This window comes from Strongylocentrotus purpuratus, unplaced genomic scaffold (assembly GCF_000002235.5).
Source record: "Strongylocentrotus purpuratus isolate Spur 01 unplaced genomic scaffold, Spur_5.0 spur5_scaffold_5, whole genome shotgun sequence".
Lineage (NCBI taxonomy): Eukaryota > Metazoa > Echinodermata > Echinoidea > Camarodonta > Strongylocentrotidae > Strongylocentrotus > Strongylocentrotus purpuratus.
The window spans coordinates 10,480,423-10,507,595 of record NW_022145611.1 but is presented as its reverse complement, the minus strand read 5'-3'; the positions used below and the strand labels follow the sequence as shown (position 1 = coordinate 10,507,595).

Genomic DNA, 27,173 nt, shown 5'->3' with positions numbered 1-27,173 from the left:
CGTGAAATCCTAAAAATCGTGTTGCACTCTCTTCATCTCTCTCTCTCTCTCCATCTTCCTCTCTCTCTCTCTCTCTCTCTCTCTCTCTCTCTCTCTCTATCTTCCTCTCTTGCTCTCGCTCTCTCTCTCTCTCCTTTTGTCTCTCCCTCCCTACCCCTGTCTCTCCATCTTTATTTCTCTCTCTCTTTCTCCTTACCTCCTTTTCCCTCCACCAACTCTCTCTTTCTCTATCCCTCCCCATCTCACTCTCTCTCTCTCATTCTTCCCCCCCCCCCTCGGTCTCTCTCTCTCTTCTCTTCTCTCTAACCTCCTTTCAATCTCATCCATTTCTTTCCTCTTCTCTCTACATTATTCACTTCTCTATGTGTTCATCACAGAGTATACTTATATATATATATATATATATATTCTTTTTTTGAATCAACATTCATTCTCAGGACATAATAGTTTTTATTTTATCCCATATCATCTCTGAATAGTCTGCCATTAATAGTCAAAAGGGTGATAGCTCTAAGTAAGATCGAGTTAATGGCCTTTTGTTCACAGAATATAGCATCAAATTTTCTTCCCTGTCCATTACTTTATATTCTCTGTTATATTCTCATTATCTTTCCTTTTTTATCTGAAGACATATATATTCTCAACATAATCCTCTCAGTTGAATACTGGTTTGTATTTCAAGGATTTTGTGCCATATGTGTACTTCCATCTGTACATACAATGTATAATAAAGTTTTGGAATGTGACGTTTCATATATTTGAATTCACAGAGACACACTGTGTACAAAATTTACAGATAAATATTGATTATTCATTTTTTTGTTTGATTTTGGCAAAGTTTAGTTACTGTTTGCATCGTCATCACCATAATTATCAGTATATGGTGGTAACGATGCTGTTTAGTGATGTTGATTGTAAAATAAACATCATCAATATAATCTTATTTATCAGTTATCATGTTATATTCATCAGCAAAATATCAGACTAATATTTTTTTTATTTTTAAAACTTGTATTGTAATATCTTTTTTTTAATTGTAACATAATACTAATACATTGAATTAGTAAATGTGAATTGTTTTTTAGTTTATCTTCTTTATAAGTTATTATGTATTCATCAGTACAATATTAGACTAATATTATTTTAAATAATAAAACTTGTATGAATTAGTAAATTTGAACTGTCTGTTAGTATTTCCATGTGTTCTTATATTTCATAGAAAGCACTAAATATATTCTATTTTTGAAAAATTGAAATTTAACTACAAAAGATGTTCATTTTTCAAAACTATTTTGACCATCGATTTGTCAAAATTATATATAGATGCCTTACAAAATCGTAACTTTTAACATTATAAATATGCTTATTTCAGACAAAAAACAGGAAAAAGTGAAACATTGAGTTACGCAGTATGTTGTACCCTTGTTTGCATTTTTTTATTTCCATTTTGGCAGCAGAGCTTATTTAAACATTTGTGCATAAAGGATCAAAAGTACAGATTGACATGAACATGTACAGTAGTTATGAGAGTTACATGAACTTATTTAGGTTTGTTGGTTTTCATGTAATTCATTTGTTGAAACATTATGGAATTTGATATTTTAAAAAAAAAAATCTTTAATTAATTTCATCAATTTTCCACTTTTGCTATAATTTTGCATATATCTCATTACGTTGATGCCTGGTCATATTTTCTTTCTTTATATTTTGTTTCATTGTAGTGTTCTGATACAATTTTTCTCATATTAACATTTCATTTGTTAAATTTGTTTGTTTGTTTTCATTTGCATTTGTAATGTTCGTCCGTTAAGTCATGTATATAGATCAAAAGAAATGTTTCATGTGAAGTGACTTACTTATAACAAAACAAATGCCATTCATACTCTCCTGAGGAAAACATTAATACTAACAAAATCAATTACTGACTTCAATCAATTCTATAAATAATTCATTAGCATTTTATTTCTCTGTAGTCTAATCCCCATAACATAGACTAAATCTGCATAATTTAACATCATTTATGTCTAAATGTTAAATGTTTTTGTTAAACAAGGCACTGAATTAATTAATACTATTCCTTGTTATGTTTACATTCTGAAATGGATTTCTCAGTAGCTATCTCACTCCTAGACATGGAATCACTTTGTTTTTTTAAAGAAGTGTTCTGTGTGCATGCAACATTGAAGACCAACATCTTTTTCATTGCAATAAAAATTTATCTGAGCCCATCCCCATTTCCTCAATACAATGATAGTCACAATTTGAATAAGTGATAAATACAAGCTCATATAACCCAAAATAAGAAAATAACTATCACTGAGATGTCCATTTTCACTGCGTTCATTGATTAATTACTATATCTTAGGAATCTGAGGTATGTCAGAGAGTACTATTGAGTAATATGTTAGCATTTTTAAAATTAAACATATCATGCAAGCATGGAGGCTTATCAGCAATAAAGGTAGAATGTCAATGTACTATCTGATAAAATGCATTGTGTTTTTGCCAACTGATTCAATTCCATTTCATTGTCTGTAATGGCAAATGTGCGTATTTGTTAATGTAAATTTAAAAAAAAAAAATTACAAGATAGAATAAATTTGTCTAAATAAAATAACCCAGTGTGTCGGTCATGTGTGGCGATTCTAAACCAGATTAATTTCAAACATACTGGTATATTTACTTCAAAGTCGCTCCTTGGTGTTCAATAGGTGACAAATGACTCCAGCTGGAGTCAACTTGGACGTATCATTATGACAGCATCCTCCATCAAAGTGAACCAACTTAGTAGTATCAACATATTATAATTCAACTGGACAGATGACTGCAATGCATGGCTCCCGGTAGAGAAAATGGGATCCCTCATGAGCTAACGTGACTACATTACCACGGCAACAGTATCTTCAAAATGGAAGATGTTTAAAACATCATCACGGCTCTGGTATATCAAGCAGTTGACTGGCTCCTGCTCAGGCTCCTGCTATAGGTGACCAATACTGCAGCTATTCCAGGATCACTGCTATCCTCCAATGAAGGGATGGAGAATTGGTACTGATTGTCAAGGAGGCTCTTTGAGCAAAGGAAGATAAAATGAGGATCCAGCGTTGGCTCCAGCAGATTACCTAGCTATTCCGGTCTCCATCAGTATTCTCCTGGTGGCACACACACACCATACTATCCTCCAATCAAAGAAGGAGGATGGGTGTCGTCAAGGAGGCTCTTCAATCAAAGGCAGGTGGACTGTGGCTCCTCCTAGGGAATAGGTGGATCCTGCGCTGGCTCCAGGAGGTAATCTTGATATCACCATCTAAAACGAACACAATGATGAGAATCACTCGAGGACAGTTGATGACATCCTTAAAAAAACATCTAAGATTTGTGTTTAGAAACCACATTTACTCTCCATCAAAGTGATTTGAGAAAAAAATCAGCAAACCAAACCAGTTGTATTTATTATCATTACCGGTATTAAAGCATTTAACATATAAGCTGCATAAGAGAAAATGGGGTATCTTTTAAATCACAAATTAATTAATGCTCCACTTTTTAGGTGTATCTTTAATTTCCATCATAATTTAGAATTAGATCAATGGTGTAAAACAAAAATAGAACTTGATATACCTACAAACCATTAAACATTACATAGAAGATGTTGCAAGAGCATTCCGGGATTGTTCATTATGTGACTGTGAAAGTATTCATTAAAGGAATAGTTGAGTGTTGGTCAATACTCACATTAGCGAACGAAACTATGATCTAAACATAAAAAACATACAATAAATGTCTAAGAATGCATCATTGAAGATATAAATCCGAAATATTACATTAGAGTGAATTTATATGCAAAAAACCTGTTCGACTGCAAATGATTTTATTTATCAAAAATTTTACTTTCGAGGCGTGTTCAGTGTAATTGTATAGCGCCACCTCTCGGTCAAGCGGCAGCACACCGTGAATTTTCGCCAAGACGACGATCGGATATGGGCGTGCAAGTAATATCCGAACCATGTCTATATAATATAGCGCGCTGACTGATTTATATTGTACACATTATGGTATGCGAGGCCTGCACATAATTGCATGGTCTGTGGTACTGGTAGCGCTATTGTTTTTGAGCGCGATATGCGAATACATTTGTATTTAGCGCTATATAAATTAAATTTATTATTATTATTAATACTGTATGTGTATGTAGTGCGAGTACGCTCGACCTAGTAGTAGTGTATGTGTATGTATTGTACGTCGTATGACCCAGTTGATTACTTCTACAGTGTAAAGAAAGTGGCTTACTCTATCTATCAACCAATATGTGAGACAACGCAAGGGCAATTTTGTATTTCGTTTGTAGGAACAAAGCTGTGGAATGATCTCCCAGATGAAATTAGATTAAAAACATCGAGGTTATCTGTCCACCTACCTTCTATGTAAATGACGTGGGCCTTCGTTTTTCCTTTTATATTACTTGTCTTCCTTTTATATGTGAAGAGTTTCATTCCAAAAGGAGCCAAATCCACTTTGGGTACTTCTGAGTAAATTGCCTTTTTTATTTCTCCACTTTCCCTTTAGCCATGTATACCTTCATGTTGTTATATATGTTAAAGGTGTCACCCTGCATGGACCTGATTATCTGCCAATAATGATAAGAAAAAATCTTCCCTTCGGCTTTTCTGATGTTTACTAAATTTTTAGATTTTTTATTTTCGTGGATTTAGCTCCTTTTGGAATGAAACATGTTATTGTACCTAAAAAAATAAAAAATAAATCATATTTTCTCAATAAAGTCACTGAAATTTTATTCAAATTTAGCAGCAAACCTTTCCTTTTAAATAATAATAGTGAAATCACACATAAATATAACCTTTCGAAAAGAAAGTAAACAACATTATTACAGTTTCATTCCAAAAGGAGCTAAATCCATTCAATTCCAAAAGAAGCTAAATCCATGTTTCATTCAAAAAGGAATTACTAAATCCACATTTTTTTTTTGGCACATATCGCACGACAACCAAATGCCCTAAGATGTTGATACCCACTTTGATAGAAAAATAAGGTTTTACAAAATGGAAAAATACTAGAAGAGAAAAGGTAAGAAAGAGTAAAGACGGATTGAGGACGGTAAACCCCAAACAAGAGACTCCAAAGATCTACCCCAGAATCCTCTCACCGGCACCAGAGTTGCCTAGGCCAATGATGGCCGAGAAGATTGCGCAATGTACCGCGCCGGTCTGGCAGGAAGGTGCCAATTGCGGTGAGGGGTTTTCATGGACCAGTAGATCTGAGATTATATTATCCAAAAAAAAGAGATGAATATGAATTGACAAATAGTACCAAAAATAGAAGAAAAAAAAAGAAATAAAGTGAAAGGCGTAAATATTCTAAAAAAGAATGAAACGCCGATAATACCAAACAACAACAACAACAACACAAAATCTAAAAATTTGATAGAAATCAGAAATAACTGGTGGATTTTTTGTCTTATCATATGTTATAGGTCCAGAGCGACACCTTTAACATATATAACAACATGAAGGTACATGGCTAAAGGGAAAGTGGAGAAATAAAAAGAAATAAATTTAAAAAAATATTAAAAATTGTTGTATCAGTATACTATAATGAATAACAGTAGTGAATTAATTTAACATCTTACTTGATTCATACTTGTCCATAATGCAGTGTTTTTTAGTATTTTTATTTTGGTACTGCATGCAATTGTAAAGTTTAAAAAAAAAAGTGATTGTAACTTCTTGTAAATAAGTTGTGTTCTACAGTGCCTGTGTATTGCATGACCTACGTCAGTACGTGATAACTTGTAAATGTGTAAAGACATAAGATTTTAATATAATTATAGTAATGCTAAAATGAAGATACATAACATATTTTTATGGTGTACATTGAAAGCTTTATTCGGCCATAACTAACAGTTAAATTTACACAACATTATTCAGATGAATACAAATTATACTTGCTGTACTGAAGGCAATATTTAAACGTGATGTTGATTCCAACCATTGCATACAAACAGATCATGTGTATTAAAAAAGGCACATTTTTATTTAGCATCTATCGCTATGACAACTTTAACCGTCGTCATTAAGAAGGAGCAATATACTTTATTTGTATACCACCATGTCTTGTTACTTATTAGTTACTGCTTATTTATATACATCTTATCTTGTGTCTTTCATAAAAACTTGACATTCTCTATAGGCAATGTGTAGATAAGTTTACCAAAGAAAAGTATCTATAACAGTAATGTTTCTACGCGCTTGACAAATATACTATTACCCCGGTCATTTGATTCAGTGCTTGCCCGCACACAATGTTTTGACTAGTACGTGATCATACAAATTTTGCCGAGAAACTGCCTACTAATTGATATATTTGGTAAATTATTATATCTATTTGGACTTGATAGATATAACGCATGTGTCGCGCACTTGTGCGTAGTCCCATATACATCTTTCTGTGTACAGTGCTTGTAACTTTACCAAGACTGGGCCAATCTTTTTATCATTTCGATGATTCTAGAACCTTGCAGTACACACCAAGACTTATATGCTAGATGATCAACCTTTTCTGATCGATTCCACAACAATCCTTTCACAATGCAGTCGCATGACCATAACTGGTTTTATCTTTTAAGTTTCACATCTTACTTTATATATAAATGCTTTAAAAATTGTCTGAGTGATTCGTACGAGTATACATGTATACATACTCCATATCGATCTCAAATCCTGAATCACATCAGTTTCAGCACAAAATTAAGTATAGTTAGGTATATATGTCTTTCATCTTCCCTAATGCTCGACTATGAATATCACCTCAAGTGATTAACATCCAACATAAGGTTTTTCAAAAAAATAGCACAGACATTTCAAAACTGGTCATGTCCTATACGCACACAAAAGACAATTCTGCGTTGTGTGTACTGAGTTTCATATGAATCGATCAAACTACTTCCAATAGTTTGCTCACATACTTATTTTACACACTGCACATGCATTGAGTTTTATACTGTTATTATAATGCCTCATCAAAGATACCAAAACTATAAAATTGCTAAAACTTGGAAAGAATATGCTCCACAAGATTATTAAAACAAAATTGTATTCTTTGTGCAAAGCTTGGTTACCATGGAGGTACCTTAACAGACAGACACAACAAATGTGTCTTGCACACCCTCGGGTCAATCGGTATACCAAGTTTTATTACAATTTGCGTAAAAATTGGAAAAAATTTGACCCAGTTTTTTACAATAGACCAACAGAAAGACTCGCCTGCCCAACTGTATCCTTATTCCTTTATACACCCTTTCAAACTACAAAGTAGTTACAGGCAGCATATCTCTTGATGGTATAACCTTGAACCGCAATACTTTGGCGTTGAGCTGATTCACGTTCATTGATTCAAATGATGCATGAAACCAACTGTTTTGCTGTCTTGTGATCATTTCTCTTTTTCGCTTGCATTATTTTAGTCACATTGATTGCATTAAACAAAAAATGAAGACTATTTACAATAAGATATTCTACAAATCTTTCTTCTGTTCATGTTGATTTTCAACAGGTTCCGAAGTATAGTCTTTTTCATGATCGACTGTCACCTCAGTTACATGCACAGTCACTAAAACCAAACACATTGTTGACTCATGGTTTGACCTCTTGGCTGTAAATTTTATAATTACTACTGTAACTTCTTCAAGGAATATAGGTTGCCAAATAGATACAAATTGAAATATCCACCATTTCCACATGAGCAAGCACTGATTTTATCACAAATTATGAATTGTATAAATCACATAGAGCTTTTATACACTGATGTCACAATTTGTCTTTTATATTCCTACATTTCTTCCATTTGTAAACTTGCCAACCTCTTATTGTAATACAATATACAAGTGCCAAGCATGGTGGCTAATCTAGCAACAATAACAATTTATTTCTGGTACATGTATATCATGCGTTATGTGACTTTTTTTTTATACTGATAGATAACCACATCCCCATGATCCCCAGGGACACTCTAGTATCAAGTTTGGTGGTATTTTGTCAAAGGGTCTCTGACATATCAAGAATACATGCTCGTAATGCTAAGCCATGCAATCTTTCACCTCCGGACCACAAAATCATTAGCAACCAAATGAGTCCAAAATGTTAAGTTCCAACCAATCCTCAAGATAGCCTAAAAACATGCCACATGGACAAATTAAATCGAGGCGATTAAGAGTCTTGCATGCAATCATGCAATCATGCAACAATGAACCTCATTTGACCTTTGACCTACTTATGTGACCTTCAACTCCAGAATATCATGGAGGCCAATAAAGGGCATCTACATGTACCAATCAAGTATGGTTACAAACAGATGCAGGGTTGGAAAGTTAGCAACCCTAATTGATTTTTGCAGGTAAGATTTCACATTAGACTTCATTCAAATTTGTGTACAGTCACGGAGGATGGACGGAAGGACGCCATTTGGATCCCTTAGTCTCTGCTCGAAAAAAAGCAGTTCTCAAGTCAGACAATCCCAATTGTTCACTACAGAGGATTACATGGATTTCTCTAATCGGCCTAGTCTCCTGGCTAGGATCACATCAAGTTGTGGTGGAGGAAATGGTGCAAGCCTGGGCCTTGTGTGTCTAGGGTCATCAGGGAGCAGAACAGCCTTCGAGAACAGTGGTCCTTGGTCCTGTTCTCTGCGTTCCAGTATCGCACCGATGAGTCCTTGTACATACATGTAGGGGTAGGTCTTGGGGACCTTCTCCTTCCGGGCCACGTAGTTGTTGGCACGCTTTGACCATACTGCAACATATCTGTATCATAAAATAAAAGAACATGCAAAATGTAACAAGTTGCATTATATTGCACAATCATTCTTGTCAATTGGAAATGATTCATATCTCTTAAAGATAAACTTGAGTTCTGGTAAAAAAAGAAAATGAATTCTCACAGAATCTAACGAAACTTACACTGAATGTTCAAGATTACAAATAAATGTCATGTGCCAAACAATTTTGGAAGAAAATGTATACTGGCTGAGTAATGAGCATAGAAAGATAAGGAAATCAGGGTAGTACTAGCCCCGACAGGCCGACACCATGTGTGTTGTCCCATATACATCTTTCTGTGTAAGTGATTGTTACTTTACCAAAACTCTGCCAAATTTATGATGATTTTGATGACTCCAGAACCTTGCATTACACACCAAGTATATTATTACACTGAATCCAAGTCCGCATTTAGGGTCCAAAATCAGCAGCATGATTGACAAACCATCAGCTTACAGTCCGTCATCTACATAATTTAGATGTGCGTCGTGTACAGGGACAACTTCTTTAGATGACGTCATATTTTGGCGATTTAAAAGGGGCGTTCCCAGGAAGGACAATTAGATATTTAATAATTTCCCCAAAATTGATAAATTTCATGGGAAAGAACTGCCAATTCGGATTGCCCTGTCCAACTACACAGGGAAAACAAAAAATCATGTTTTTTTTTTTACTCCACCCACTTTGGATTGCCTTGTCCATCTAAAAAAAAATGTACAAATAAAAATAGGAAAAACAAGAAAGAAAAGAAAACCTTTTTTTCTTTCTAATTTCCACTCACTTTGTATTGCCTTGTTCATCAATCTGGTCGGGCCTGTCCTTGTGTGCCATGTAGTCGATGACCGCAAGCAAATTCCTTGCCCGGTTTGCTGGGTAGCTGGATGGATAAGACAAACAATTGGTATTACCACTACCATGATGAATGAATAGTAAATGCTTTAGACAAATCTCAGACTCATTGGCCCGTAGTCACAAAGGAGGTTTGTAGGAGGTTTGTACAAACCATGGTTTGACGATGGTTTACATCTATGGAATGCTGTTCGCATACCGTAAATTGTAAATTAACATTGTTAACAAGTATGGAGTTTACATTCCTTCTCCATCAGTTTACAAATGGCATTCCATAGATGTAAACCTTGGCCAAACCATGGTTTGTACAAACCTCCTTTGTGAATACGAGCCATTCACTTCAGTTCTGGATTTGTGTTGTAAATTATTGACTCTTAATTAAAGGTAGTTACATTTCCCTGCTACAACCACTCCAACTTGACTTAACATCAGGTACCGACACAAGTACGATACAAAGTCTGCTGTTTCAAGACTCTGCATGCATCCAAAAGTGATTTCAGCATTTATATAGATGTCATTCATAATTTCTCATTAACTTTGCTATTTGCTTCAAAATATGATATTGTAACTGTAACCGTACTGTAATGATATGTTTCAACTTTTCCACAGACAATCTTACTTCAAACATACAAAATGATACTAAAAATACTTACTCAAAGGAATACCGCTTGGAAGCATACATCAGTATGTGGTTGTGGAAACACTCGAGCATGCTGGTGTGCCTAAGGAATTATGAAAACAAAATAAAAACTGATATAAATGATAGGGCATTTCATTATTTTCATACCACAAAATCAATATTGAAAATCCCATGTCATACACATGAGCAAATAAGATGCATTATCTTGACCTGCTGATATGTCCCAATTTTATAGGTCATAACCGAAAAAGAGCTCAATCTTGCAAACATGTACGTAATGAACGCATTCTCATTAAATTCCTCTCAATTTACAGAGCCTTTCGTACATGTATACAGAATCCTACCTGAAGCGAGCAAATCAGCAGAGTAGGCCAAGTTCTCCATGAATTTGCGGTCAAAGGTGACTTGTACTACCGTATTCACCTGCTAATTCCCCTACTGCTGCTTGGAATTTCTTCGCTGGGGATGGATTGTGTTGTCTGTTCTTCATATCTGTAAAAAGTGAAGAAATGAAAGTCATTCACAAAGTAAAAAACATTCAGATTTTAAATCACCAAAAGAAATTATTTTGAAGATGGCATTCTCTAATAATTATCACAGCTAGCCAGATTTGGAATTTGCATGACTAATAACTGATGCATTGGTTCTCTGTCATGTATGTGAAGTTGAGACACTCTTTGGTAGAGATAAATATAGATGAGACAGTCACATCTCAAGCAAGCTATAGTACAACCTTGTCGACTTTTAAAAAGAGCAGGATGTTTACCCGGTTGACTAGCCCTGCACGTCATCATTACGAAGAAAACTGCAGTTGTAACGAGGGACATTAAAGGTAGGGTCTATTACAAAGTTTTGGGAAATTTTGAAAATTGGGTGGATAGCGATTCTTTACAATTTTGATATATTTGGATGCCCCTGTGGAAGTATTATAAGCACTAGAAAATTTAGCTCCTAAAACACTTCTGCTTTCGAAAAAAATTGAATATAAAAATTTACCGGTGCTCCCGGTAAATTTTGATAAATTTAAAATAGCGCCTACGGTCGTACAACGGTAGCTGCTACCATAAAAATCCCGGAATATGTAGTTGTGATATATAATTTCAAAAAGGTAATAGCCAATCGGTCAATTGTAGCTTGTTGTATAGGTGAATTAATATATTGACCTTGAGAGAGAGTTATAGTATTAAAGAGATTATTTACAATTTCATCACTTTAGACTCGATTTCAACGCGACAACGTTCACTGAATATTGTAGGATCGCATATGCTTCCAATATTTTCATTTGAACCAAATTCATCCGGAGGTCTAGTGGAGCCAGACGTAGTCTCAGTGGAACAACCGACGATATAGAGACTGAAGCTTTCGGTCTACTGTAGACCTAGGCTAGACTATCAATATCATATGATTCATGAAATCTGAATTAAAAATCCAAGGCAAGAGATAACAAAACGTAATTTCTTAAATTTGCCGATTCCATGCATCTAGTCTCTAGACTAGATCAAATTAAAACGGTAGGCCTACCCAATGCAGTGGGGCGTATATCATTTCAACTTACCTCTCAGTGAGCTGGCATAGCCATAGGGTCTATGGCATCCTCTAGACTCGGCAACGAGAAGGCCGCCTGCAGCTCGCGAAGTTTCTCCGCCGTACCCTGGCCTTGTTCACAGCCACTCCCGCGCCTCCTCTGGGCCGGATGGTCGAGCTGCCATTGCTTGTTTCTCTCCTTCCTCTTACCGTCTTACTTAGTCTTATTCCGATTTAGCGTAGCCTTAGCACTAGCTGAGTCCGAGTCGGCCATCGTCCGTGACCTCGAGCTCCTTTTCCAATCTCGATCTCGTTATCGTATTTCAATCAAAGCTTGTCTGTAGCTGTCTAGCGTTCGATCGGCGCCGGTGATAATCTGATCTGAGCTGTGCGTGTTATACTTTACGTGAAAGCAGCGTATTGGAATTGATCAGCTGTACTGTATTACTAGCGCGCGGTCGGATACCCGCCTGCTAGCTACCTGTACTGTACGTACCAACGAACTCAAACACTCGTTGTAAATACGCTGGTTGTTTTGTTAAATGACATAGAGGGAGCTAAACACGTAAATTCAAAAAATAAACCGTCGAAAGTCAAAAGTGATGTCCGGACGTCAAACACTTTTATATAATGTTTTGAAAGCAAATTGCACAACAATTAGAGCATTTGATTTGGAATTATTATCATCTCCCATGTTTTTTTCGATGATCTTTCATATGGTACTGAAATAAACCAAATCTGTTTTGGAGGGGCACTTTGGAAATTACCAATACTCAACTATACCTTTAACATGTGCCTATATTACTTTCTATAATCATGTCAAAGATATCATGATATCTTAGAGATACAGCAACTAGACTTGAAAGACTGTACCTTTGCTTTAGTTTGCGTGGTGTCCATGTAGCCTACACATAGACTATCAGTGGAGTGTGTCCACAGTATCTCTGCGTCTCTGTCTTTATGGTTGTACCTCACTGCAATAGCCCCACCAAGCCTTGCCGCATCGTCAGTTAGAAATGGTGATTCTGTGAATGCAAAAGAGGTCAGTATAAGATGTTTGCGCTGAAACAATGATCGCAGGATTTTTAATGTTTCTATATGTTTACAGTTAAAGTCTGTAAGTCTCTGTCTGTTTGTCTCTGTCTCTCTGTCCATGTCTAATGAAAAGATATTGTCTACTGATTTCGCAGAACAAGCTACTCAAGTCACATCTTTTCTGCTAGAAATTACTTTATTACCAGCCTACATATACTTTGCTGATCTCTGAGAAGTGTCTAACTTTTGTTTTTAAGTGGCCCAAACATTGTCGAGCATGTGTGCAGCGCTTTGTAACTGCAAGGAAAAAGGCGCTATATCAAATATCTTTTGGATTGGAAGCTTGTTTATTCCAGAAAGTGTCAATATGGATCGAATGGTATCAGTGATGGTAAAAAGAAAAAGTTCCAGATCCTGCTAGTTTAATGTTAGAGATGGGGTGAAGATCTTATACAAGTTATCATCGTCTGTACATCCCATTTCCACGTCACCTTTGACATCTCCTGATCTTCTCATTTACATTTAAAGGGAAAGTCCACCCCCAAAATAAGTCTGTTTCGATAGAGGCAGAATAATAAGAAAATCAGGTGAGTGAAAGTTTGAGCAAATTCTGAATGAAAATAAGAAAGTTATGAATTATTGAAGTTGTGATCAATCAAATACAAATTGGCAACTCTGTGACTTATTATACGAGCTCTCCTTCATTTGCTTTGTGCATAATATTCCATAAAATCATGTTTTCTTCGTTATTGATGACGGAATATATATTTGTTCCTTGCAGGGGGAGTATAGAAACATATTTGCAATTATTATATTTAGGGTGCATGTATGGTTGAAATTTTTCTTGAGGGAAAATGAAAATTTTAGATTTTTTTAGTACTGAGCAAATGGAAGTTGAGCTCGCATGATACGTCATAGAGTTGCCAATTTGTGTTTGATTGATCACAACTTCAAAAATCCTAACTTCCTTATTTTTAATCGGAATTTGCTCAAACTTTCACTGACTTGTTTCTCTCATTTTTCTACTTCTATTAAAATAAACTTATTTTGGGGGTGGACTTTCCCTTTAATCAACATCTAAAAATTTTCCTCAGTTTATATCATGATTATGATGTTGATAATTCCCCGCATCAAAACTGTGTCTCAATTCTGTTCAATATATCAAAAGATGTCCTTTTCTTCAAGTTTAAAGTCTTTCTGCATTAGTTTGGCCAGGAGGGATTAGACCTCCCTGCGTGATCACTGGCAGTTGGTTATCTCATCAAATAGATTTCAATTAATGCTTCGGCATTCTTGGCTGTATAGAGGGTGCAAGTAGCTACAAGTAGTGCAGTCCCGCTGTAAGGTCAAGATTTCAGAATAACTCACTTAGATATTGCCTTTGAAAGGTGTTACCCAATGATGAGGTTGGATCATCACTTTGAAGTAGTCCCTCACAGCAGGTCTGGGCTAGATTACATCTCATAAGCTGCTCTCCACTCCCTGAGGTACTGCATCCAACACTCACCGACATGGATGTCTTGGTGTGGGACTGGGCCCAGCATCCACATCCAAAAAACATGGCCTAGGCAGGGGAAACAATGATTTTGTTCTTTATCCTTATTCAATGGTAATACATGTACATGTAAGTCTAAACAAGGGAAATCAAAATCAAGTGGCCACTTTTTAATCGTGGCCTTTATAGACAGGTTCTGGAACACAAATTTTTCTCTCAAGGAAAACAACAAAGGTGACTATTATTCAGTTCACTTTTATACAATTCAGTTCCATCTATGAAAAAAAATCAAGCTTACAGTGCGTTGAATAAAAAAACATGCAATTCATATAAAACAAATAACATTTGAAAAAGCATAAAAGTGTACAATGCATTGAATTAAAAAGACATTCAATTTCATACAAAACAAATAATATTTGAAAATAGCATAAGCATATATAATCATTGATGGGTGTTCTTTATAGAGAGGTGGCCACTAAGACAAGGTTAACTGTATTTAGAAGTTAAAAAATAGACATCATGATGATGTGATTCAAACGGTGTAACCCCTAAAGTTCAACTTCTGTCATGTATAATTCCACTAAATTATGTAACTATTTCAGCAACCTGGTTCCATTCAAGCTGTTAACATAATACATTGGATACATGCTGAAATTTTGCAGCTGTGATTTGCATATTTGCAAGCAGCTACCAGAAATGTCTAGGTGTGCATGGCAGTGGTTCATGTGCATTTTGTAATCAATAATCCGGTTTGTTTTGAAAGCCAGGAAAATAATTTGAAGGTCAGGGCTATTATTATGTAATAATCATTTGCGCATTGAATTCCTAGTTGGAAGCCACCATGAGGACACACATGTTTTTCACTCGCTGTCATTTCTTTTGATCCATGTGATGTACAATGAACTATGATGGTGATCTGTTTCTGTTTTACTGAGAAAGTGATCTCACTGGATTTATAACTTGGATATGATTTAACACTATTTTGGATCATCAATGCGGAATTAATCTATTTGCTGGACGTTGGTATTTTGCTGAACTTTGGTGGATTTTGGATCATCTGATCTAGCAATGGCTGGGTGATATTTGAATTCTTATTTTGGCTTGAATGACTGGACCATGAGGACTGCTTGCTTTTATCAGGTATTTAGTTGTTTATTGTTGACATGATTAATTCCACAGATGCTATGTGTTGGTAATTTCGCCCGTGCTCATACACTAAGGGAGAGAGGGAGGTAAGGACAGAGAGAGAGTAAGATGGAGAGAGAGGGGGAGGGCGAGAGGTAAATAGAGAGATTTCGTAAATACTATCTGCGCATGGGCAGATAAAGGTCATTTGTGATAAAATTGTAAAACCCACCAAGATGAATACATGCTCATGTTATGTAATTATTATTCATGTGTGCATCTACGGTACATTCTATGATACAAGAGGGCAAACAAAAGCTTTTCATGAAGCACATACATGACTTTGGCATTGATTATTCTAAAATACACAAGGTGGGACTTCTCCATGAGTAAAAGATCTGTGGATATTTGGGGTCATTTGGCCCATGTGCTAAATAAACTATGAAATGGTCTATTGAGGGAGGGCAAGAGATGGTTGTTAGGATTACACTTAGTGTATTACAGAAGCCATTTACTTGTCATAACACTGTTCTTGGCAATAGACATATTTCATTTCAATTAATTTGGTTTGTCTTGGTTGAGTGGTTTAAACTTAACTAGGAGCTCAAAGCAATGGTTGTAGGTTCAAGCCACTGGCAAGACATTTTTAACTACCGGTATTAAACAAAAGGTGAATACAAAGACTACACAAAACTATAGAAATAGGGCACCAAAGTTTGGCACAATAACTGCTGGCTTTGTGCTGCCCTCTCTCACTGAAAGAGGGTTCACGTGATATCACGGTGCGACGGACCTACGGGAAGTCCATGTATGGTCACTTGTTGCTTTACGCTGAATTAGAGCATAGAGGGCAGCAAATCGTGCCATCATGTTTTTTCTGCTGTGTGTGTCTTTGTTTAGCAGTACCAGGTTATATTTCGTCGTACACTGGATGGGTGGGTAAATAATGCATGAGTGCCAAGAATTTCATGTGTGCTATGCAAGAATTCACTATTAATAATATGATTATGAAACATGTATTGTTGTAACAAAAGGGGCATATTTATTGTCAACTGATACATATATTTGGACAGGTAGTTTGAATCAGAACTGCATCAATTTCCAAAGCATTACTCAGGCCTCTCTAGATCTCTATACTTTTTATAAACTCGCCCTGACTAGCTCTAAAGCCCATCAAGTTTACAGCAGAAAACAAATATAAACAGAAATCATGAAGTTAGCTTACATGTCCTACTCTCCCTGGATGTTTAAGGGCTATCCCACCACTGGACACAGCACTAGCGATCTGACCATTGCTGTCCACACAGACTGCCCCCACTGTGTCTTGCATGGTGTCCCCATCAATCTGGTTAATGAGAAGAACATGAAGATGAGTTTATGAACGAAATCCAATTTCAATTGCAAAGTTTATTGAATATGTACCTGTCTCTAAGCACATCATCTATACTACAAGGTGTAAAAAGATAAAGATTCAACACTTCTGATCATTGATAACTCAAAATTTAAAAGTTGAATCGGACGTGCTGTCTGCACAGTGTAAAGTTGAAGAATTAAAAATCTATCGGGAGTAAATTCTAAGACATTTGTTTTAACAATGTTTTCAAACTAATGCATTGAATATTTGATTAGATTTAAATCACTTTTTGGCAAATAAAGACAAGGAAATCTGTCTGTGACAGTAATTAGTTCATAATAACACAATACCATTGTGAATCTCAGCTGAAAATTCCAGAACACCTTTTGTAACTCAATGACATGAATAATTAATGACACTTTAATTGATACCACAATTGTGTCAGAAATGATGGGTGTTGCAATGAGATAGAATAAAATCAAAAATGCCTACCACTGGAGACCCATCTCCCTTCATCCTCTTCGCTAATGACTCCTGCTGGTCTGGCGGCAGGGTGCTAAACCCTGTTAGGGCCCTCTTGTGTTTACGATAGGCAGACAGTGCCCTTGGGGTGATGAGGGAACTGGTATTGACCTCCTTGAACCCATGATCACAGGCCCACTGCAGAGCGCCATTACCAACCAGTACACTGTAGAAAAATAGTTGAAGATTGGTATACAGTTGGTTCAAGGTGGTAATAAATGTCCATGATAAACGTTCATCCTTTGCATTATGGTCCATGGTATTTTGACAATATGAGTCTTCATTTTCCGTTTTCTATCGATTCCCTCTTTTGCCAGGAATAGATTCACATACAGAGTAGTCAATATACTGACATTACCCCCTTTTCAATTTGTTTTTGTCCTTTACAGGGTTGATAGCATTTTACACGAGTCTATTTAAGCTGCTGCTGTATATATGCATCCATCTTACCTTGCCAAATCATAAATCAGATACATGTATTCCATACACTGACACTCCCCAAATCTGTTTATGTTCCTATTACTTTTATAATAAGGTCTGTGGCATTTTTCAAATGTGTCTCTTCATTCTCTTATTGTATGCACCCAATCTTCATGAGTCAGAAATTTGACAAAATCTACTGACTCATAAATTTTGACACACCACATCTATCAAAAATATGATATTGAGGAATGAGATGACAAGGATACTATATTTTATGCTATGGTCACAAAGCTTCGTACAAACGATAATTTCGTAAGAATTTCCCTGTTTTTCCATTGTCTTCCCGAATTTCCATTGTCTGAAAATTGTACGTACGCAATTCATAGCAGTTCGTAATGGCATTTGTGACCGAGGCTTAACCTGACTATTCAAAAGTCCATTGTAGATATAAAGTAATCAGTGGTCTATGACTTTGATTCCTATCCTACCCACTATAATACATCTTTTTTCTTCAATTTTTTTCTATTAAATTAAGTAATACGTACCAAGAGAGGGATAGGAATCCCACTTGTACTACTTACCATGGAGGAATACGACCATGTGACAGAAGTCCTTTGCGCTGTTCACACAACAGAGCTTTGGCGACTTTGACTGGGTTCCGTATTCCTTCAAGCAAAAATTTATAAGGAAGCATTCAATCATAAATGTCTTACTACTCGTAGATAATACATGTTATTTTTATATTTTGCCAAATAAATCATTCAAATACAATTAAATTAATGAATTTACGGTAGATAGAAATTGAATAGATGAATGAATGAATAAAATATGGAGCTAAAAACTAATGTATAATTCTGGATCTAGATTACTCCAACTCAATATTTCTCATTATATATGTATGATTATTCTGTTTTGATGTTTTAGTGTAAGCTTTTAATATTCAGGACCAGGATGTAAACCAGTCCTTTCTGATCTTGTTATCCTGATGAAATATGTTCAAATAAATAAATAAATCAATCAATAAATGACGTAACAATGATATACACAGGATACACAGCAAACCCGAGGATCAAAAAAGTGAGTACACAGAGAGGATAATGTTAAGTTTTAACAGTTGTACACAATATCATGGGTCTTTGTGTAGATGAAGGCTGAAAGGAGAAAGTTGTTGAAATAAATAAATGAAAAACTGCAACATCATAAAAGAATGAATGCATCTACGATCAAATAAAATTAGTAAATCACTAATCAAAAGGTAAAAAAGACAAAATACCTCCTAAAGCCCCAACAGCACCAAAATGCAGAGAGTCTCCATCCATGATACCTGCATCACACTCAACACCGCCCTCTAGGGTCAGGTTTGATCCAAGGCCAGCATTTGTACATGGACTATCCTGTATAGAAAGGATGCAAAATACACAAGATTGTTATCGAACGTAGCGATCAAGAGTGAGTGGAATCTTTTTAGGCTACCATGTCACAATACAATATTTACAAAGTAGAAAACAAGACTCGAAGAGTTCTACAGTAAAATTGATTTTTTTTTTTTACAAACCTCAAGTGTTGATACTGCTATAGCAACTGCTTCCACAGCGTTTGCACCATTCTTCAGGACAGATATTGCCTGTATGATCCAAGGATAAAATACATAAAATTATTAATAATGTATCCGATTTCTAGCAATATGGAGCCAACATTTTCACTGCATATGACAGATAATTCTGATACATTTTGGTATTATCATGATATATGTCAATGTGTCAGTTAAATTGATATCTTTGCCAATTAATTCTTTTCATAACTGTTCTGAAATTCACTTTATATCTATCCTACCAATATTGATTCCTGTAAACAAACATGTCTGTTCAAAAATCATAACTTGTAGATCTGTTGAAAATATATTGTTGACACGCAAAACTCACAAATTGTGATGAAGAAATTTCATCTTCATTTGAGTTCAAATTGCTTCCTCAATAAATATTGTTTTTGTATGAGAAATTTCTCAATATGGAAATTACCTGTTGGCATGCTTTATTGACAGCCTCATTGTATTCAGCTTTTCTCTCAGGAGAATGGTATCCTGCACCTGAAACAATAAAATTAAAATTATTATTTGCATCATCAAATTATAGCTAGAGAAGAAGAGGAGGAAGAGGAGGAGGAGGAGGAGGAGGAGAAAAAAAAAGAAGAAGAAAAAGAATTACATTTATTGGTGGTGAAAAAAATGTGCACTATGTATCCACTACAAATTACAATCCAATTCATCAATAAAGACATATTAGATGAGGATTGCAGATTTAAATGGAGATTATTCTAACTTTCTGAGGCAACAGTTACCCAAAAATTGTTACTAATGGGGCTACAAGCCTCACTAGCACCCCCCCCCCCCCCCCCCCCCCGTGGCCCACACCACACACTCTCACGAGCACCCCCCCCCCCTCACCATGGATAAGGGCCAACTCGTACTCACTGCAAAAACGTTTTTTTATTGTCATTGTACCCTAACCCTAATTTCAAATCTGACCGTTTATGCAGCGGGGCCGAGTTGCCCCCGGGTCCGAGTTTGCCCGACTCCCCCACCGTACACCCTCGCCCTCCCTTGCCTTATATTATCTTAACATTTATTTGGTAATATTTCATTGGTTTGTTTCATTTACATGTATCAGATGCATTCCAATGCATTATTTAGTTATGAATTGTCGATTCATTCATTTCTTTATTGAGTTTATTCAATCATTCATTCCCTGATTTTTTTTCACTCACATTGTTCATTCACTTATTCATGCAAAATGTACATCCACTCATACATATAATTCTATTCATACATTGTTCATGTTCTTTTAGTTTCATTCGCATTGACCCTATTGACAGTTCTTTCAAGTTTAATTCATTCATCCATTCATTCGTCCAAACGAACTTTAACGAAGGGTCCAATTATATATCAAGTTCATTTACAAAACAATGTATTCACTAATTCACTCATTAAGTCATTAGGCCTATATGATTCCCTCTATGGCTCTTTCTGCATGTTCATCACATGTCACTATAACCATACCAGTACCGGGTCCCACCGATCCGTACGTCAATCAGACCCCGAACCACCCGCACAGCACGGTGGTCTGACTGGTACCGGCGCGCGCGGCCTCGGACAATGCTTTGTCACAGGCCGGGTCGGGTCCATTATTTCACTCTACCAACTAGGAACTTGTGTTAAAAATAAAACGGATGATTACTACGCATAATAAAATATGATTAATATACGACATATCATTTTTACCCAGATGAATAGCAATAAATCCGGACATAACTAGTCAATGCGAGTGCTGTAGCAGAGTCAGGCTGGTCAACCCATGGGCGCTGACATGTTAGTCATTTTCTTATTACATTAGTTTATCTTAAAGTTTTATATATGAATCATATATTTTTGTGTATATAATAATACTTTAAAATTTGAAAAAGGTTACAAATATATTTTTTCTTTAAAAATAATGTTAAAAAATACAATAAAGACATAATATTTGAAAAATATGCTGATGATCCTTAACTTTACGACAGTACCATATTGAACTCAACCACATCATATCTCACGTAGGCCTATGTTTACGGAAGGACGAAGTTCAGTTCAGTCGCAGACTTATAAGTACAACGTTGCATTAATGTAATCAGTGGTTGTTGTCAAATTGGTTGTTGACCTTTCAAATAAGACCCATGTCCGAAAACAATCAAAGTAAAGATACATGACGACATGGAGGAACAATTGGCCGCTTATCGCGCCAAAAAGGCAAAGGAAAGGAGTTCCAATTCTCAGGTTTCTGGAGGATTGTTTGGAATTGGAGGAGGACCGTTCTTTCGCAATCGCCAAAAGGATGCCACTGAAAAGGATACCACTAAACGGGTGGAGGATGAAAACATGAAGAGTGAAGAGGAAAGAGATAATGCCGATGCTACAATGCAAAAGGTACGGTTTTCACTTTTCAGTAATTTATTTCATTGAATTAAAGTTATAAAAATACTATTACTAGATTCTAGACCTATTTATAAATTATAGGCTTCTCATTGCTTGTGGTTGTGATTCATGATTTACTTTGAGGTTTAAATAATGTTACCCTCTCTCAATATTAAAGCTCTTCTTATTCTAAAATGCACTTCCATCTTTCTCATTTACATCTCTACCTTCTCTCTCTCTCTCTCTTCACCCAAATATATCTTTATTCCATATATTTCTATGTGATCTATATTGACCTTCATTTTCCTCACTTGCTGTTGGCTACTGGCTATGCCTTATAATTATAACATTCACTTTAAGTTTAACTTCTGTGTTCTTGCACTTTGCTCTTTCTTTTAATCTTGATGTTTTATTCAAGCTTATGGGGCCTGGGGGGAATAGTAGCCTCTCTTATGGAAAAGAGAAAGAATATTAGGCTTAAGATGTTTTGATGATACTCAAACATAATTGTAGCATACTTCTGTGTTCTTGCACTTTGCTCTTGCTATTAGTATTAATCTTTCATGTTTTATTCAAGCTAATGGGATGGGGGGGGGGGGGGAGGGGAGGGGATAACCTTTATTATGAAAAAGAGAATGAACCTTGGGCTTAAGATGTTATTATGATGCTCAAACGTTTTTCATTAGTTATTATATTGCTTCCTTCTTATATCATTCATCTCTGTAGGATGATGAGAATTCCACAGATGCGAGGACAAACGTCACTCCTCAGAGCTTCTCAAGTAAACCCTACTCCACCTCCACCATCAACCCGTACCGACTAGCCCTGAAAGCTGTCCTTTGGCTGGCCCTCTTCGGTCTGTTCGTGTGCATCGGATTTGGGGCAGTTTATGTCATCCTCTCCCTCTTCTACATCATCTACGCCAACATGAGAGGAGCAGGAGAGAAGACGCCCGGAGAAAAGAGCGCTTACTCTGTGTTTAATCCCAAGTGCGAACGCATCCATGGGACGCTGACAGCGGAGGAGATTGAGAAAGGAATGATTTACGGGATAGGAGGAGCTATGAGATAGTATCTTGTGACTATTTTAAACTGCTTCAGCAATAATAGTTAGAGGACGCCCGGAGAAAAGAGTGCTTACTCCGTGTTTAATCCCAAGTGTGAACACATCCATGGGACGCTGACAGCGGAGGAGATTGAGAAAGGAATGATATATGGGATTGGAGGAGCCATGAGATAGCATCTACGCCAACATGAGAGGGGCGGGTGAGAAGACTCCTTGAGAAAAGAGCGCTTACTCTGTGTTCAATCCCAATTGCGAACGCATCCATGGGACGCTGACAGCGGAGGAGATTGAGAAAGGAATGATTTACGGGGTTGGAGGAGCCATGAGATAGCATCATGCGACTCTTTTGTAACTGCTTCAGCAATAATATACCGGTACTCCAGGATGTTGTTCATGTAGGCTATGACTGTCCAAAGTAGAGAGACAGTGATGAGTCAATACCAACTAAACAATCAAAGAAACCATTTGGGGCTTGATTTGATGTAGCAATCTTCACCGTGTGGTGGGCTTGTAAAGTTGAATGGCTTCTACGTTAACAAACTCAAATAGGATTAACACATAATAACTAGAGGGAAGAAAAAAAATCATAATGTGGAGGAGAGCAAAAGTGCCCTTTTCTCTCTCCACTTGTTTGAACCTAGAACTTGATTCATTTATTAAACTAATAATGGGGTTGACACCAGTTAGGTATAATTCCCCTACGAAATGGGAAACAAATGAAAATCAGTTTTCATCCCTAAAATGACTTAGAAATGTTAGAGTGTCTGTGACCCTTTGACCTAGTCTATACAGCATGAATCCCTGTTGAAATAAAAGTGAGTTGTATAAATTACCAATAAAACTGGTGTTTAAAAGGCATTCGGTTTTACTACATTTAAAAATTGGATTTAAATCTCTTTCCTGTTCTGTTGAGTTCCTTGAAATCCAAAAAATCAATCTGTAATCTATTTTAAAATGAAATTATACTGATTTTCACAAAGTGAAGTGAAAATCTCTTGGGTAATATTCTTCAAAATTTATTGAATAGGTGCCTTTTATCGTGTTTTATTCAGTCCTTGTTGATTTTTTGTTAGTTTCCACTGCTGTCAACTACAGTGTATTCTATTATATATGCAGATTGGGTATGAATGTGATATTGTTACATGGTATTTTATAATGAAAAGCAATGTCATGACTCGGGATCCATAAATATGTCCATATTCATTACAGTACTTTGCTTCCTTTTCGATAAATGTAAAAATATTAATAAGAAACATCTGTTTGTTTACACTGCCATTACCTGTCTATGATAAGATAAGAGGAATGTCAACACTTAATTAACAACTTTTATCAGCACCACAGTTAATCACCTTGTTTGGTTAGCTAATCTTTGAAAATAAGAGATATTAGTGTCTCGAAGGGAAGTGCGAAGTATTTGTGCTGGTTTCATACATGTACTGTATTACCAATGACATTACCTATACCGGTAATTATAAAAGTCCTCTGTCAAAGTTTATGTGGCAAAGGTTTAGGATGTCGGTAGTGCAGGTCCCAGGTCACTGATTTATGCTTACAAGCCTTCAGAGCCAACTTTGGAAAGAAAATACAATAAGGTGTACATGTTGAATACTTTTTTGCAACTTGAAGTTCAGGACACTAATTTTATATATTTAAAAAATGTTGACAGGTCATATGGGACCAGCCAGTCTTTATCTTTGTCAGGTGATTAAGAAGACGTGTGAAGTCTCATTTGAATTTCACCCTTATTTCTAATGGGATTAATCCCAAATATGTGTATGAATATTCATAGTCATCAACCGGTTTAATAAGGAATGGCTACCGGAAAAAAACCTTGTTCAAAGTTGCTTCTGATAATTGTGCATACCTGCCAACCCTCCCGCATTTTCCGGGATATTCCGCATTTCTGGAATTTTAGGACCTTAAAATGCGGGAGATTCCGCATTTTGGAAATTTAAGCCAAATTGGGCTTGTATTACCATTTGCCGCGATTTGTGTGAGAGCTCTCGTATAGTATACTGTGTGTGTGTTGATGGCCGCGGAAGCTCATTTGGCTTGTAATGACGATTTTGCAGCGTATTTGTGCCACTGATCTACAGCGTAGAGATCAGCATTATGTGTGTGTGTGTGTAGCGTCTGGCCTGGCATGTACTCTCCATACACGTACACACACACACACACCAATACAAGCGATGTACAAGAACATGCACACTTCACCAGCGATAAATTTTGAGCGAACGGGTTAGCTTCGACGTGTGATCGTGAATGGTTACTAAACTTGCAAAAAGTTTGTCAGTTTTACTTATAATGTCTTCCAATCCCAAGGAATACGCTTGCTTGATGGATTCATGGAGTTTACCGTACCGTACTAACTTTTCAATTGTCTAATCCAGTATTTGGAAGAAGTGTGTCGGGACTATGGTATACAGAGTGAACGCACGCTGCAGTGCGGTACCGGAGGTGAGTCGGTGCCAGTGGAGTGGGGCAGCGATGGCGAGGCGTACCGTACATGTACTGTGTATAGTTTGATCGATGCATGTCAAATGTTGCCGTAACTGAGCTGTGTTGGACAATCGCTACACCGAATTGAATTCAGCGTACCTGCCAACCCTTCCAAATAATCCGGAATATTCCATTTTCTGGATTTTTAGGACCCCAAAATCCGGAATATTCTGTTTGTTTTTTCTCAAAATTTCGATTTTTTTTTTTTTTTTTTTTTTTTTTTTTTTTTTTTTGGTGTTGGTGTTGCTTAAGCCAAATTAAGCTTGTTTTATCCTTTGACGCGATGTTAGAGTTCACGTATTGCGTGCGTTGAAGGGCTGCATGATTAAAAACTGCCGCTGCATGTGCGAACGCCTGTTAAGTGTACAGATTTCTTATTTTCGAAGACATACCGCGCTAAAAATTCTTAATTCTCATTTTCAAATGTTGGCAGGTATGATTGATTCAAGATTCAAGATTCAAGATTTTATTGTCCATAATATAATACAGAAATTTGTTTTCCATTGGTATAACATGTAATACATAAAACATAAGACAAAAACATGGTGTCGTGTGCTGAAAGCCAGAGGGGCGTCAAGACTCTATAAGAAAAAGTATGTGAGCAGGTACGGTTCTCCGGCTTTCAGCACAAAACATGACAAGATAGTTATATGACTTATACATAGCAAGAATTTTATATACAATTCTGAATCACATCATGAATAAATTCAGGTATGAATATAGATGTGAATATGAGCAGCATCACAATCGAAATACGAGCAGAAAGATAAAGGAAAAGAGAGCTCAAGCTCGAAGGACTGATAGAAGAGAGAAATATAGGGAAAGTTGGTAGGGGTCCAAAGGAAAATGGGAGAGACAGAGAAGGAGAGATGGCATAATTTCCAATCAGATTATAATGCATGACATAAATATACAACAAAAATCAGCAGCAGAGCTAAACAACGGATGTTTTGACCCCACAAAGGTGATAAGGCGGAAAACTTTCCAACCCAATCCCTACAATTGACTGGGTGGGTAGAAAAAAGTTAACAAATAATCATAATCGCTATTATTCAGCTTAAAGCTGAGAATTTCGTGTTATTTTTGCATTATAGATGTGCATGGAATTTGGAATAAAAGAATTTCTGTATCTGGCTCTACGGGTAATTGGTACACGCAGGCGGATTCCTGAGCGGTTAAAAGTAAAACAAGAAAATAGTGGATGTGATGGGTCTTTCATAATAGAAGTTATTTTAGTCAATAAGCGATCTTCAAACAAAACTGATAGGGGTGGTAATTCAATGCCGATAATACGTTGAGCAATTTTCCTAGGACGTTCGAGTTTAGTTTTGTCTGCTTGTGTGAGATTTCCATAAAAACAAATGAGATTGAATAGAAGAACACTTTGAATGATAGACTGATAGAAAAGATGCAAGATCGTCCTGTCAACGTTAAATTTTTTGAGCTTCCTTAGAAAAAACATCCGTTGATTAGCTCTACTGTGTACAGCGTTGATGTTCTTATTAAATCGTAGCTTATCATCAATCAAGGTACCAAGATACTTATATTCATGTACGTGTTCGATTGCCTGTTCATGAATATACAAAGGGGTATGATTTACGTCACCACGTCGAAAGTCTATAATAATCTCTTTGGTTTTTTTAACATTCAAATATAGGTTGTGTCGATCGCACCATTCAACAAACTGATTAACTTGACAAAAATATTCATTCTCACTATTTCCTCCCTTAATGAAACCTGTGATGGCAGTGTCATCAGCATACTTAATAAATGAACAACATTGACTGGTACTAGTGCAATCACTGGTATACAGTGAAAATAACAGGGGAGAAAGGACACACCCTTGTGGAGCTCCTGTATTGGTTA

At 36.3% G+C, this 27,173-nt stretch overlaps 3 protein-coding genes across 4 annotated transcripts; 1 reads left to right on the top strand and 2 right to left on the bottom strand.

Annotated features, from left to right (window-relative positions):
* Positions 1-1,935: 1,935 nt before the first annotated feature.
* Positions 1,936-21,176, bottom strand: LOC576166 (threonine aspartase 1). The gene is made up of 10 exons (XM_030998637.1): positions 21,075-21,176; positions 19,816-19,883; positions 19,353-19,421; positions 19,071-19,191; positions 18,379-18,463; positions 17,345-17,540; positions 16,724-16,843; positions 14,247-14,442; positions 12,717-12,868; positions 1,936-3,307 (listed from the first exon to the last, which is right to left on the bottom strand). The coding sequence occupies exons 1-10, from the start codon at positions 21,100-21,102 to the stop codon at positions 3,209-3,211; spliced, it is 1,134 nt and encodes a 377-aa protein (XP_030854497.1). The 5' UTR covers positions 21,103-21,176; the 3' UTR covers positions 1,936-3,208.
* LOC115929520 lies at positions 6,923-12,634 on the bottom strand. 2 transcript variants are annotated; one of them, XM_030998638.1, is made up of 5 exons: positions 11,875-12,634; positions 10,664-10,811; positions 10,333-10,401; positions 9,612-9,707; positions 6,923-8,815 (listed from the first exon to the last, which is right to left on the bottom strand). In XM_030998638.1, exons 3-5 carry the CDS (start codon positions 10,389-10,391, stop codon positions 8,551-8,553), a joined length of 420 nt encoding a protein of 139 aa, XP_030854498.1. In that variant the 5' UTR covers positions 10,392-10,401; positions 10,664-10,811; positions 11,875-12,634; the 3' UTR covers positions 6,923-8,550. The 2 variants fall into 2 exon arrangements, with proteins under 2 accessions (XP_030854498.1, XP_030854499.1); XM_030998639.1 differs by having other exon boundaries at positions 10,743-10,811.
* Positions 21,177-21,398: 222 nt separating the features above from the next.
* Positions 21,399-24,517, top strand: LOC576237. Its single transcript, XM_776565.5, has 2 exons — positions 21,399-21,755; positions 22,470-24,517. Exons 1-2 carry the CDS (start codon positions 21,543-21,545, stop codon positions 22,812-22,814), a joined length of 558 nt encoding a protein of 185 aa, XP_781658.1. The 5' UTR covers positions 21,399-21,542; the 3' UTR covers positions 22,815-24,517.
* Positions 24,518-27,173: the final 2,656 nt, after the last annotated feature.